This window comes from Staurois parvus, unplaced genomic scaffold (assembly GCF_062004578.1).
Source record: "Staurois parvus isolate SC_StPar_1 unplaced genomic scaffold, SC_StPar_1.0 ptg000199l, whole genome shotgun sequence".
Lineage (NCBI taxonomy): Eukaryota > Metazoa > Chordata > Amphibia > Anura > Ranidae > Staurois > Staurois parvus.
Genome location: NW_028317995.1, coordinates 6,436,465 through 6,451,580, shown reverse-complemented (window position 1 = coordinate 6,451,580; position 15,116 = coordinate 6,436,465). Strand labels below are relative to the sequence as shown.

The window sequence follows — 15,116 nt, the reverse complement described above, 5'->3', positions numbered from 1 at the left end:
TTTCTGCACAACTGTCAGGTCAGCAGTCTTTCCCATGATTGTGATTCCTACTGAACCAGACTGAGAGACCATTTAAAGGCTCAGGAACCCTTTGCAGGTGTTATGGCTTAATTAGCTGATTAGAGTGGGACACTTTGAGCCGAGAATATTGCACCTTTTCACAATATTCTAATTTTCTGGGATTGTGGATTTGGGGTTTTTATGAGCTGTAAGCCATAATCATCACAATTATGACAAATCACTGCTTGAACTATCTTGCTTTGCATGTAATGAGTCTGTCTAATATATTTCACCTTTTTAAGTTGCATTACTGAAATAAATGAACGTTTGCACGATATTCTAATTTTTTGAGTTTCACCTGTAGATCTTACCCTACTGGGTCATGCAACATGTCTATAGCAAATGTAGATGGCAGCAAGGTTTGGGTCAGTGCTAGGAAATCATTTTTGAGGCTGCTTAAGTTTGCTACATGAAAGTTACAGAAATGTGGTAAGAAATCTATTCCTGTACACCACTGTTTTGTCACAGGTTTTGATAGCGTAAGAATTGTGAGAGGGTGCTTAATCCGTGACATTATTTACAATGCCATTTCTGTGTGAGTAATGTTCATACTTCAGTAATGGTATCCTGCAGCATTTGTCTACTAGCAAATGAGAGAAACTGTCTGATGGGTGGGACCCCATTAAGATATAACTACTTAATTCCAAAGACCGCTTTCTTGACTTCAGTTTTCCATTTCTTTTTAATTTAAATTCCAACTTGCCATGACCTCCGAAAGATCAGAATGTTTTTTACTTTTTGTTCATTTGGAAACATACGGTTGCTTTCCTTAGTTAAATGTTTGGCAGGCATTACTGATGTGGAATCTCGATAACTTTTTGTAGTCTATACTGCTCTAGAACGTAAAGAAACACATAAAAAGTAAGATCCTACAGCATAAGGTTTTTTTCACATGGGCTTTTGCTTGTATAAAAACAGTTTGTATACCAAGCTTTTACAAAGCTTTTGTAGAGATTTCGGCAAACTTTGCTTTAAAGCCTTTAAATGCCATTTAGCCAATCCAGTTTGGGATTGTGAAACAGATCTTAATGGAAGTGCTGAATGTTGTGTTAAACAAGCTGCTAGTAAGATTCAACACATATTGAAGCTTTTCAAATCCTTCTGAAGCCTGCCAGTCACTCATTTTAAAACAAGGCTCGACAAATCCCAGGCGCTAGGTCGCCATGGCAACTAGGAATTATTTGTTCTGATGCCTAGGCTTTTATCGGCCATTCACTGTTGGCACCGGGCGTGTGGTGATTCTGCACTTCTGTGCGCCCTCCTACCAGGCTGCGGCTTGCTGACTCCCTTACATGCCGATCACTGGATCCCGGTCATGAATCAGACAATTGTCTGAGCGAGTGACCGGAGAGAGATCTCTGTTGTAAACCACACAACACAGATCTCTCTGACAGAGGAAATATGCCTTTTTTTTGTCTCCCTACAAAGCAGAGAGACAAAAACAGCCCTTTCCATAGTAAAACAGTACACAGTTCAGTTACGTTACACTCCCTAGGTAAACCGTTAACCCTTTGATTGCCCCAGATGTTAACCCCTTCCTACCCAGTGTCATTCGTAAAGTGACAGTGCATTTTATTAGCACTGATCTCACTGGTGATGTCAGTTAGCCAGTGCCAGAATGCCTGTCATACTATCACAGTCTCGCTATAAGTCGCTGATCACTGCTGCTGATACATAAAGTCTCCATAGTAACATGAACAAATTGCAGTAATATTACTGTGTTGCAACAAATATATGCTGGTAACTCTTCCACCACTGTGTTAAAAAATAAAAATACAATGTCCAATGTTCATAAATTTCACCAGTTGTCTTGCTGTGAATGCCAACAGCAGATGTGAAGCTACTGTATGTGTCAGGTTATCCGTCACCACTGAATTTGAAGCAAAGGCTTACCAGAATGATGGTCCTTAGAGCCTAGACTAGAGGTCAACATTTGCCCGAGAACAATCCCCATACAGGATTAGGAATGGACCTTGGCCACCTTTACAACCTCCAACACTATATCATCTTACTGGTATCCACAAAAAGAAGACGCTTCGATGGTGCAGATCAGCCAAGGTTGGCCTTATTATAAAATGTTTCCAAAAAGCAGTAACATTGTTTCAATGCTTTGGGAAAAAACCACCACCTATACTGTTTACCGCATGTGTGATGTCATCACTTTTGACATTGGAATTTACAGTAAGATAACTGGTGGAAGTTATACCTATGGGATGTTGCATTTTATTTTTTATTTAAAACAAAGTGGCTCTAGAGTTACTAGCATATATTTGTTTCTAGAGCGTTTTATTATATGCACTGCAATTTTGAGGTGCATCAATAGCTTGAGGCTTCCATTTTAATGTGGTTGTACACCTCAGATATGAAAATTTAACAATCGCATCCTTCTATATTGTGTACTAGCACCAATCCAAAGCGCCGAGTATGATTTTTCTCTGATCTCTCCTCTCGCTATCTGCACGAGTCACTGATGGCTCTTTAAGCCTACACAACATCCTATAGGGAGCAACAAATCCCATTTCCCCTCAGCAGGTGACTCATAGGTGTGTCCTTTCCCTCCATGAAACTATCAGATTGCAGGGAACTCTGTGCCCTAGCTCTGCAGCGTGTGTGACCTCAAAACCCCAACCCTGATTTCTGCTGCTAAGAAAAATCCTTTTGATCTGTGTGTTTTTTAGAAGGCTCTACAGGAGACGTGGCTACAGATAAACAGATACAGCTTATGTAGTAAGATTTGTTTTAATTGCTGTATGACCTGAGGCTAGTCACTTCACTGGCTATATATGTAAGGGTTTACAACAATTTTACTTTCTAATAGTCTGAAGTAGTGTAGCAACAATCTCTTGTTTCTAGCCACGTCAAAGGTACAGAATGGTTTCAACATTTTAGTCCACCCAAACCCACTGTTACACTATTTCTGCCTTTCTGGGCTGTATAGGCAAACTAATATTGAGGTCACATTTGAGTTCCCAGGTCTGTCCACTTTCTGCAGATGTTACAACGGGTCTTGGTCTCCCTGGTTTGGTGTTCATTTTTCTTATGTTGAAAAGTTTGCAACACAAGCATTGAGACTCTTCCTGTTTCCGCACATAGATTGAGACTCCCATGTTGAGGAGGGGGAACAGTTAGATAATCAAGGTACAAATATCTTGCTGCTGAGTACACATGTAAGAGAAGTCTGGATTATTCAGCACACAGTCATCTGCCCATAAGCAAAATGTCAGTGTTGATGAATACTTAGTGGAGAAAAAAAAGTCACTCAAGCAGAAATGTAGACCATTTCTAAAGCCCCCCCCTCTCAATCACTCATACTATTTTATTCACTATTTTCTACTGCAGGAGAGAGTTGATAAGACTGCCTCCAGTAACCCAGATCTGCACCTTAACCGAGCAACTGTAAGTGGTGTGTTTAATGAACTTAGGATGTGTTACATATCATTATAGGAATTTTCTCCACAATAGTCATTTATGTGCTTGATTGTATGGTAACACACTGGTGATATTACTGTTAATATTGTAGAAGGGCCAGAGTACCGTGTGTGTGTATGTATGTGTTTAAAAAAAAAAAAAAAAAAATATATATATATATATATATATATATATATATATATATATATATATATATTGTCACATACACACAGTATCTCACAGAGGTGAATACACCCCTAACATTTTTGTAAATATTTTATTCTATCTTTTTATGTGACAACACTGAAGAAATGACACTTTACTACAATGTAAAGTAGTGAGTGTACAGCTTGTATAACAGTGTGAAATTTGCTGTCCCCTCAAAATAACTCAGCCATTGATGTCTAAACCGCTGTCAACAAAAGTGAGTACACCCCTAAGTGAAAATGTCCAGATTGAGCCCAATTAGCCATTTTCCCTCCCTGGTGTCATGTGACTCGTTAGTGTTACAAGGTCTCAGGTGTGTTAAATTTAGTGTTATCACTTTCTCTCTCATACTGGTCACTGGAAGTTCAACATGGCACCTCATGGCAAAGAACTCGTTGAGAATCTGAAAAAAAGATTTGTTGCTATAAGACGATTGCCAAGACCCTGAAACTGAGCTGCAGTACGGTGGCCAAGACCATACAGCGGTTTAACAGGACAGGTTCCACTCAGAACAGGCCTCGCCATGGTCGACCAAAGATGTTGAGTGCACGTGCTCAGCGTCATATCCAGAGGTTGTCTTTGGGAAATAGTGCTGCCAGCATTGTTGCAGAGGTTGAAGGGGTACGGGGTCAGCCTGTCAGTGCTCAGATCATACTCTGCACACTGCATCAAATTGGTCGCATGGCTATCTTCCCAGAAGGAAGCCTCTTCTAAAAATGATACACAAGAAAGCCCGCAAACAGTTTGCGGAAGACAAGCAGACTAAGGACATGGATTACTGGAGCCATGTCCTGTGGTCTGATGAGACCAAGATAAACTTATTTGGTTCAGATGGTGTCAAGCGTGTGTGGCGGCAACCAGGTGAGGAGTACAAAGACAAGTGTGTCTTGTCTACAGTCCAGCATGGTGGTGGGAGTGTCATGGTCTGGGGCTGCATGAGTGCTGCCAGCACTGGGGAGCTACAGTTCATTGAGAGAACCATGAATGACAAAATGTACCGTGACATACTGAAGCAGAGCATGATCCCCTCCCTTCGGAGACTGGGCCGCAGGGCGATATTCCAACATAATGACCCCAAACGCACCTCCAAGACGACCACTGCCTTGCTAGAGAAGCTGAGGGTAAAGGTGATGGACTGGCCAAGCATGTCTCCAGACCTAAACCCTATTGAGCATCTGTGGGGCATCCTTAAACGGAAGGTGGAGGAGTACAAGGTCTCTAACATCCACCAGATCCGTGATGTTGTCATGGAGGAGTGGAAGAGGACTCCAGTGGAAACCTGTAAAGCTCTGGTGAACTCCATGCCCAAGAGGGTTAAGGCAGTGCTGGAAAATAATGGTGGCCACACAAAATATTGACACTTTGGGCCCAATTTGGACATTTTCACTTAGGGGTGTACTAACTTTTCTTTTCAGCGGGTTTGACATTAATGGCTGTGTGTTGAGTTATTTTGAGGGAACAGCAAATTTACACTGTTATCCAAGCTGTACACTCACTACTTTACATTGTAGCAAAGTGTCATTTCTTCAGTGTTGTCACATGAAAAGATATAATAAAATATTTACAAAAATGTGAGGGGCGTACTCACTTCTGTGAGATACTGTGTGTGTAGAGCTATAGGCAATTTTTTTTTTTTCCATCTGTGTCCCATTTTGGAGATTTCCCTTGACTTCCTGTCCCATAGCCAAACCGGAAGTGAGAGGAAATCCCTGCAAATTAAGGGAATCCTTGGGGATTCCCAGGTCACCAGAACTAATGTCCCCATTTGAAGATTTCCCCACTATTACTTTTCTGGAGACGTCCCAACATTTGAGATTTTCTTTTAGGTTCACGTTCAATGATAATGGTAAGCAGGAAAAATAGATAAGGTGAAACTCCCTAATGGGGGGTGCAGACAGCAATAAAAACCTGACAGGTGATCTAATCCCCTCTGTAATCCATCCAAAACTTTAAAAATAACAAAACAAAGTGCCTTTAGTTATACTTTAATCTGTTACTATAAGCCACTGGGCCTAGTTAAATGGCTTTGCTCCCTCAAGATATTTATATTAAAAGTGATTATAACAATTAAATTATGTTTTAGAGTTTATATGTTTTAAAGGTGGTCTCCATTCAACATGGCCTGCCTGCTTAGAGCTTCTGATTTTTCATTCACGTTATTCATGTGCACCTAGCATCTCTGCTGTCCAGTTCCCTGTAATCACCCTGTTAACTTGGTCTCCTTGGAGTCCTCATTTCTTGTCCTCCTGAATAAGCAAGTCACAGAGACCTACTTTTCCAAATCCTCCATATGAAAAGATAGCTGCACATTTATATAATCTTTTCCTGAATCCTTTACTTAAATGGCACAATAAAGAGGTTTTTGTCAGTGAGGGGTTATTTCATACTAAGCTGTTGGAAATGTTTGTTGGTAGATAAGCTCTTTGTTGTTTGAGCAGTGGAGAGTTTTTGATTGATGCAGGTCTTTCCTGCTAGTTGTGTAAATATGAGGAGAACTACCAGGGAGCTCTGGATGGTTTCTCGCGAGCCGCCGCTCTGGAGCCTTCATGGACTGAACCTGTGATGAGGGAAGAACAACTGCTTGATTATCTGGGCAGACTGTGTGGCCTGCTGAACAACAAGGTATTGTCTCTCAATCTTTACCATGTGCTTTCTTCTTACCTTAATAGTTTCTGCAGGTTTTGGCCTCTTCTACGTGGCATTGTTTTTGTATAATCTTAATTCATGTGCTGTATTCACTTTTAATATTTTAATAGGGGAAGATACGTGGAAAGCGACTACAGAATATGCTGAGTAGTTTAGGTCCTGTTCTTCTGGGTCATTATGGGGGCCTCCAGCTAAAACCACTTAGTGCTCTGCAACCAGGAAGAAACCCTGGTTGTGTGGTTCTTGGAAGAGTTGTATTCAGCCTAATGCCTGAGGAGCGAGTGCCATTGTGAGTATAACTTCTTGCACACACAGCCTAGCTGCCTTTTGAATTCTGTGCTTTGTGTTGAACTGAAGTTATTGTAACAAAAGCAAGTGATCTATTATAAAGTGATTGAATACTAATGAAATATGTGATAAATATGAAGAAGTAAAGTTCTGTTGCTGTTACACATATACTTGCTGCTTTATTTTCCACAGCATTATCCTTATTTCTTATTTGTTGCCTTTCACTTTTGTGAACACTGCATGTTGTTTCTTACATGTTTACCAGCCGAATTTCAATCCATGTATCGCCGATTCCATTCATGAGAAGTCGATCTATTGATCAACATTTCTGAAATGGGATTGTATGTATATTTTTTGCTTGATCAACACATGCAGCCGAGTGTTGATCAGTGTTTTCTGATGGTGGGGGAGTCCCACTGTCAGAATACAATCACACAGTGGGGAGGATTCCCACATCCACATTGAATGTGTGGACAGGGAAATCAGTCCAGTTGCCTGAATGAAAAAACTGAGCCATGTTTGGCGACTGCTCACAGTAAGTATACTGCGAGCGGGCGGCAGGTAGTGGCACAATCACGTATATGTACGTGACAGCCTTCTCTGGGTTTACGCACCCCTTGCCAAACCATGCTGTGATTGGACTTCAGCAAATAATTTCAACTGAAACCTGCTGATCAGCTGTGTCCAATCACACAGAGTTCGGAGTTTACAAAAACAGAACTCTGTGTACAGAGAACAGTGATGTGGCTGTTTCTTCTCCCTGAAAAGCATGGAGCAAAAACTGGCCCGATCATAAAGTAAAATCTGCACACATTACACTTTTTAGGCACACAGTTATCTCCTTGATTGCCCCTAGATGTTAACACTTTCCCAGCCAGTTATCTTTAGTACATTGTCATTGTACAGTATTCTCATTTATTTACTGTATTAGTGTCACTAGCGATATCAGTGCCAGCTAGTGACCCTCCCAGCCATTGTCTGTTAGTGACAGATTGCCTCCCACCCTATCACAGTCCCACTATAAGTTGCTGATCATCGCCATTACAGTGTAGTGTCTATATTCCAGTATATATACAATAGTTTGTAGACACTATAACTTTCGCACAAACTAATTACTATACACTCATTGGAATTTTTTTTCTACCAGGCATGTAGCAGAATTCATTTTGACCTAATATATTCTGTAGAAATGTTATTTTATATATATTTTTTCTATTGGATATGCTTTATGACAAAGTATAAAACCTATTTCTTTTTTTTTTTTTTTTTTTTCCTTTTTTAAATAATAACCCAGTGGTGATCAAATACCACCAAAAGAAAGCTCTATTTGTGTGAAAAGAAATGGTATAAGTTTAATTTGGGTACAGTGTTGCATAACAGAGCAATTGCCAGTTAAAGTAGCACAGTGCTCAATAGCAAAAAAATGCCCTGGTCATGAAGAGGGAAAAACATCCGGAGGTCAAGTGCTTAAATCCTACTTACATTATTTGCCACTAAAGCTAAACTCTGGGTAAATGTAAAAGACAGAAATTGTTTTTTTTTTTTTTCATGCAACAATGCAGTTAACAATGAAAATGGCTGCTCATTTGGCCAGTAGGACAATACAAAAATGACAGCATACAATTTCAGTATACACATTTTGTCTTGTTACAACCAAAAACATAAATGTATTTTATTGGGATTTTATGTGAAAGACCAACACAGTGGCACATAATTGTGACGTGAAAGTAAAATGATAAATGGTTTTCAAATGTTTTTACAATTAAATATCTGAAAAGTGTGGCGTGCACTTGTATTCAGCCCCCTTTTGCTCTGATACCCCAAACTAAAATCTAGTGGAACCAATTGCCTTCAGTAGTCACCTAATTAGTAAATAGAGTCCACTTGTGTGTAATTTAATCTCAGTATAAAAACAGCTCTTCTGTGAAGCCCTCAGAGGTTTCTTAGAGAACATTAGTGAACAAACAGTATCACGAAGGCCAAGGAACACACGTCGGGGATAAAGTTGCGGAGAAGTTTAAAGACGTGTTAGGTTATAAAATAAATATCCCAAGCTTTGAACATCCCGCAGAGCCCTGTTCAATCCATCATCTGAAAATGGAAAGATTATGGCACAAAAATATTCACTCCCTGTCCCATAGCCAAAACAGGAAGTGTAAGAAAATGCCCACCGGCTACATATACAGTACCCTGAAAAAGTATTCATACCCCTTGAAATTTTCCATATTTTGTAATGTTACAACCAAGAACGGAAATGTATTTTATTGGGATTTTATGTGATAGATCAACACAAAGTGGCACATAATTGGGAATTGGAAGGAAAATGATAAATGGTTTTCAAATTTTTTACAAAAAAAAAAATCTGAAAAGTGTGGTTTGCATTTGTATTCTGCCCCCTTTTACTCCCTAACTAAAATCTATTGGACCATGTGCCTTCAGAAGTCGCCTAATTAGTAAAGTAGGGTAGAGTCCACCTGTGTGGTATTTAGTCTCAGTATAAATACAGCTGTTCTGTGAAGCCCTCCAGAGGATTGTAGAGAACATTAGTGAACAAACAGCATCATGAAGGCCAAGGAACACACCCAACAGGTCAGGGATAAAGTTGTGGAGAAGTTTAAAGCGGGGTTAGGCTATAAAAAAAATATCCCAAGCTTTGAACGTCTCATGGAGCACTGTTCAATCCATCATCTGAAAGAGTATGGCACAACTGCAAACCTACCAAGACATGGCCATCCACCTAAACTGTCAGGCTTGGCAAGGAAAGCATTAATCAGAGAAGTAGCCAAGAGGCCCATGGTAACTGGAGTAACCACGGAGGAGCAGCAGAGATCCACAGCTCAGGAGGGAGAATCTGTCCATAGGACAACTATTAGTCGTCCACTCTACAAATCTGGATTTTTATGGAAGAGTGGCAAGAAGAAAGCCATTGTTGAAAGAAAGCCATAAGAAATCCTGTTTGCAGCTTGCAAAAAGCCATGTGGGGGACACAGCAAACGTGGCAGAAAGTGCTCTGGTCAGATGAGACAATAATTGAACTTTTTGGCCTAAAAGCAAAACGCTATGTGTGGTGGGAAACTAACACTGCACATCACCCTGAACACACCATTCTCACTGCGAAACATGGTGGTGGCAACATCATGTTGTGTGGATGCTTTTCTTCAGCAAGGACAGGAAAGCTGGTCGGAGTTGATGGGAAGATGGATGGTGCCAAATACAGGGCAATCTTAAAAGAAAACCTGACTTGAGACTGGGGCAGAGGTTCACCTTCCAGCAGGACAACGATCCTAAACACACAGCCAGAGCTACAATGGAATGGTTTAGATCAAAGCATATTCATGTGTTAGAATGGCCCAGTCAAAGTCCAGACCTAAATCCAATTGAGAATCTGTGGCAAGACTCAATCTCACAGAGCTTGAGCTATATTGCAGCGAAAAGTGGTTCTACAAAGTTTTGACTCAGGGGGGCTGAATACAAATGCACCCCACACTTTTCAGATATGTATTTGTAAAAAAATTTGAAAACCATTTACCATTTTCCTTCCACTTCACAATTATGTGCCACTTTGTGTTGGTCTATCACATAAAATCCCAATAAAATACATTTATGTTTTTGAATGTAACATGACAAAATGTGGAAGACTTCAAGGGGTAGGAATATTTTTTAAGGGCACTGTAGTCCAAGAACCAGGTATCAGTGCTGGGTCGAAGAGTTACGTTTTTGTTACATTCAGTGTGAATACCTGAATGTAACCTGGTTTCAGACTCGTGCAATCCCTACATACCAGAGATGTCAGAGGAGAGGGCATTAGTTCATGTGCTAATAAATAAATAATTTGCGCTAGTAAATGTGTATAAATATATATAAAGAAATCATCAAATCATAAGTCCAGAAAAAAATATATATATGCCAATACCACAAAAAAAATATATAAAAAAACTTTTAAGTGCAAAAAACTTTTGTGCAAAAAAAGTGTCTAAATATGAAAAATTTCACCAAAAAACCTTGATAATATAATGGCAGATCATCCATAAATATATCTTCAGAAACGGAAACTCTGCAACACACCGATCCTCATCGATCGAAATAACAGGATGAAAAACTTTGTAGTTAATCGAAAATCCACTTCTCCAATAGATAAAGGACCACCTTCAAACGTATCCATGGGGGGAAATGCCAAGCACTCGAGAGAAACAGAAAGACTTCATGGTGCAATATTATAAAAACCAATTCCTTTATTAGGTACTCATTGCACTTACTCAAGAGGTGTCCCAGCCGACACCAGCATCAACAGCATAACAGCAATCACATAAACGAGCCTGGCTACTCAGCACATGCGCAGTAGCTGGCAGCCAAAAACGTAATGACGTCACCTCAATCAAGCTCCGCCCTACGCATTTCGTCATCGACGTCACGGAGCGGAGGACGTCGATGACGAATCGCGTAGGGCGGAGCTTGATTGATGTGACGTCATTACGTTTTTGGCTGCCAGCTACTGCGCATGTGCTGAGTAGCCAGGCTCGTTTATGTGATTGCTGTTATGCTGTTGATGCTGGTGTCGGCTGGGACACCTCTTGAGTAAGTGCAATGAGTACCTAATAAAGGAATTGGTTTTTATAATATTTCACCATGAAGTCTTTCTGTTTCTCTCGAGTGCTTGGCATTTCCCCCCATGGATACGTTTGAAGGTGGTCCTTTATCTATTGGAGAAGTGGATTTTCGATTAACTACAAAGTTTTTCATCCTGTTATTTCGATCGATGAGGATCGGTGTGTTGCAGAGTTTCCGTTTCTGAAGATATATTTATGGATGATCTGCCATTATATTATCAAGGTTTTTTGGTGAAATTTTTCATATTTAGACACTTTTTTTGCACAAAAGTTTTTTGCACTTAAAAGTTTTTTTATATATTTTTTTTTGTGGTATTGGCATATATATATTTTTTTCTGGACTTATGATTTGATGATTTCTTTATATATATTTATATATTTATACACATTTACTAGCGCAAATTATTTATTTATTGGTACACTTTATATATGGTGATTTTTTTGCAGCTGGTACACTATTAGTAAGTTATATAATTTTGACCATAGGCACTATTATTAATTTTTCTTATTATTAGTTCATGTGCTGATTGAAAGCATGCTGATAGGAAGAGAAACATAGTGATTGGGAGATGAGCTCTTCCCTGCCCTGCTTCTCCTTTCACTGTCCAGTAATAGGGTGAGGCAGGTTCAAGACATCCTGGGCTCAGGGGAAGTAGGTTGGATGATGCAAACCATAAGACCTTGGACGCTTAGTGGCACAAAAAGTCCTGCAGGGAGAATCACTGGATCACAGGTGAATATTTCAGCAAAAGTTTTTTCATTTTTATCTTGGTTATGACTACAATTCTACTTTAAATCCAGTTATTAAAATAACATTGCTTTTTTTTCCCCTCTTTTTAGTACGTTTGGGCTTGTGGATGCTGAGGGGACATGTTATTCTATAATGGTTTACAACATGGTGGAAAGCTGGGGAGTCTTGATTGCAGATTCTGTGACCATCCCAGAGCCCCACCTTAAACACCACAATGTACAGCATAAAGGACAGGTAAGAGCTCACTCTGAGTGTGCTGTATAGTACACAGCCAGCTATACTGTGATGTAATCTGTGTCGTATCTTTGCCATGGAACACTAGAATGGAAGTATGGATGAATTCATAGCTGGCAGAGAAATGTTCTCATTTTTTCAGCATTCGATCCCTTCACCACTGTCTATGTATTTTCCTTAATCTTTTAAAGAGTAATGCCACAGCAATGAAAATTCACTGTTGGGTGCAATCTATTTAGGGGAGGACAACAGTGTTGATACCCAAACGCAGTACTGGCATCCATTTATTTTTTTTTTATTTTTTTTTTTTTTCCCCAATTTTATTTTATTTTTATTTTTATTTTTTTTTTTTTTTGGACCATGTCAGATTCCTATCAAATATTTGACTGTGAGAAAGAGAAAAAAATTCAGCCAGTGGTTTGTGACCTCTAAAGTACAGTCTGTTTGACGGTTTGCTGGCAGTGAGTATTGGGTTTGCAGCACCTTAATGACAGTCCACTGTTTTTTGTTTTTTGTTTTTTTTTTTGAAAGAACACATTCCACCAGTTACTGAATTTTCAAATGTGCAGGACTTACTGTACTTCATCAGTGACTGTCCAGTGTCAGGCCCTGTAAACAAGACTAGCGGAAGATGGCCATGGCCTTGAGTGTAGCAAGGGGCACATTAGAGGGTAGGTCTGCCATAATGTGCAAGTATTCTTGATGTATCATACTGAATGAAAAGTATTATTGCAGTCCATAGCTGAATTGGTTTATAAAGGGTAAACAGCTGCATAAAGAGAAGTGACTAGCTACAATACCTAGCAAGTAATTTGGCATTCCTAGTATATTATACTTGATGTCCCTATATATTATCATCTTTGTGTTTTTTAAAAAAATCTGCATGTAAAGCACAATCAAAATTGAAAAAAAAAAACAATAGGAACAGTACAGGGAGCACAGCCTGTTAGTACTGTCCATCAGTTTTTGTCCTGGATTTACTGTAGACCAGCCCGTCCACTTTTGTTGGTAGTTTGGCGAGCTTGACATGTACCTTGTGATATTGGAACACCCACTACAGGCTTCTTGCACTTTTATATACAGAAAGCCTAATGTTCGAAAAAGAAAAAAGTACTGTACATTTTGTAACCGTCACCATTCAGATTCAAACATGCCTTAGACGTTTGAATGTGATTAGTCATCTTAAGCCAAGAGGGAGGAAGTGACTTAGAACAGATTTGCATAGTAAATACTTTCCCCCTGACCCTGAACAGGAATGCATTTGCTGTTCATTACGAAGAACACAGAAGGGTAAACTGAACAAGCTTCATGACTTTAAAGTGATTCTACAAGGTGTTTTTTTTTTCTTTTTTTTTTCTTTTTTTCTTTTTTTTAAGAAAAAAATGTCTATACCTACCTGCTGTGTGCTCAGGTGCCCCCACAGCAAGCAGCTTGCTATGGGGACACCTGCTGCTCCATTTGTCCATTCACACACAAGGCAGCGGCTCGGCTCTGTCCCCCTCTTCTCATTGGCTCACTGGCTGTTATTGACAGCAGTGGGAGCCAATGGCTTCTGCTTCTGTCTCAGCAGTGAGGAGGGAGGGAGGCCCGGGATAGCTGAGACTCCAGTGCACATTGCTGGATCGAGAGGGGGCTTAGATGAGTATTAGGGGTGCTGGGGGAGATATTGCACACAAAAACTTTGCGCCTTTACAACCACTGTAACTTCAGTGCTTACCTGATGGTATTAGGCATTTCCTAATTGTTTTCTTATGTTGGCTGAAGTTGCTGTTTAACTTGCTTGTATGTTTTCCTGTTATTTTTAATTGTATTTTTCTTTGACAGACTTTTGTTTTCCAAAGTATACGAGTTGACTCTCCAGTTCAGTTGTTAGTGAATGGCAAGCCCCAGGGACCAAGCACTCAGGCCAGTGCAACAGTGGCTTACAGACCCCAAAGCGAGTAATTTCAGGACTGTGAGACTTCCTGCTGTAAGCTGTGAAGACTGGGACATAAGAGCAGGATGGTCCGAACTGCCAATGGCCCTTATGTTCTGTGCTGAAGTAAAAACACTCACAGGGATAGAGGAGACTTACAAAATGCACTTAATTTGGTACAATAGTTCACTTTTTCTAACGCCTTGTTGAAAGCCTATCATCAGAGTAAGAGAATTTCGCACCCCTCCTTTTTATAAGACCTCTCTACATTCCCTATTGTTTCTAGTATGTGCCATTTCAATCAACTCTTTGTTGTTTTACTGGCTGGTAGTTGTATTTATAAAGCAGATTCAGATTGTGTTTATTTATTTTTGCCAGTGCCTTTCATTGCCCTCGCGTTTAGAGGAAGATTATTAATATTATGTTTCTTTTTTGTAAAAAAACAATAAATTTTGCATTTATTTGCTAATAATTTACTTTACATTATTGTCCATATTAATGTCTTTATTCTGTGTCATCATTTTAGCTCTTCTCCGGTTCTTTCTCATTGGTCATATCTATTAGAGAGCCTTATTGTACAAAAAAAAAAAAAAAAAAACAAAACTTAGATGATCAATATTTCTGAATGGATTATAGTCTATAAATTTAACTCAGTAGGAAAAGGTATTGCTTTCTATGAAAAGCTCTTTGTTTATGGGTACTCATAACTATAACCATACTTTGCCCTTTTGGCTTGTCATTTTCGAGCAGGTCTGAATCTGGAACAAACAGCCCTGCGATCATGGGAGTGGTCTCAAACAAAGCCTGGCTCCAATTGATGACTGATCGGAAAATAAACCCGTATAATAACAAGTTTACTTAAAGGATAAGTTCACCTTTGGGAACATGTTACATGTTCCACCCATTTGCTGCAGCTGCCACCCGATTTCCCCCAAGCCCTTCCACGTGGAGCGCCATGGTAGTTCATTGATTCTTCCTGTCAGTATATCTGCTTGCCTGT

At 39.7% G+C, this 15,116-nt stretch overlaps 1 protein-coding gene across 1 annotated transcript in view; it reads left to right on the top strand.

The window, feature by feature from the left end:
* The window catches only part of TTC5 (tetratricopeptide repeat domain 5), a 29,731-nt gene extending 15,134 nt beyond the window's left edge, over positions 1 to 14,597 (top strand). Inside the window, exons 6-10 of the mRNA XM_089678218.1 lie at positions 3,400 to 3,456; positions 6,151 to 6,297; positions 6,432 to 6,610; positions 12,057 to 12,201; positions 14,026 to 14,597. Of these exons, the coding sequence (XP_089534344.1) occupies positions 3,400 to 3,456; positions 6,151 to 6,297; positions 6,432 to 6,610; positions 12,057 to 12,201; positions 14,026 to 14,145 (648 nt within the window). The 3' untranslated portion in view covers positions 14,146 to 14,597. The remainder of the gene's footprint in view (positions 1 to 3,399; positions 3,457 to 6,150; positions 6,298 to 6,431; positions 6,611 to 12,056; positions 12,202 to 14,025) is intronic.
* Positions 14,598 to 15,116: the final 519 nt, after the last annotated feature.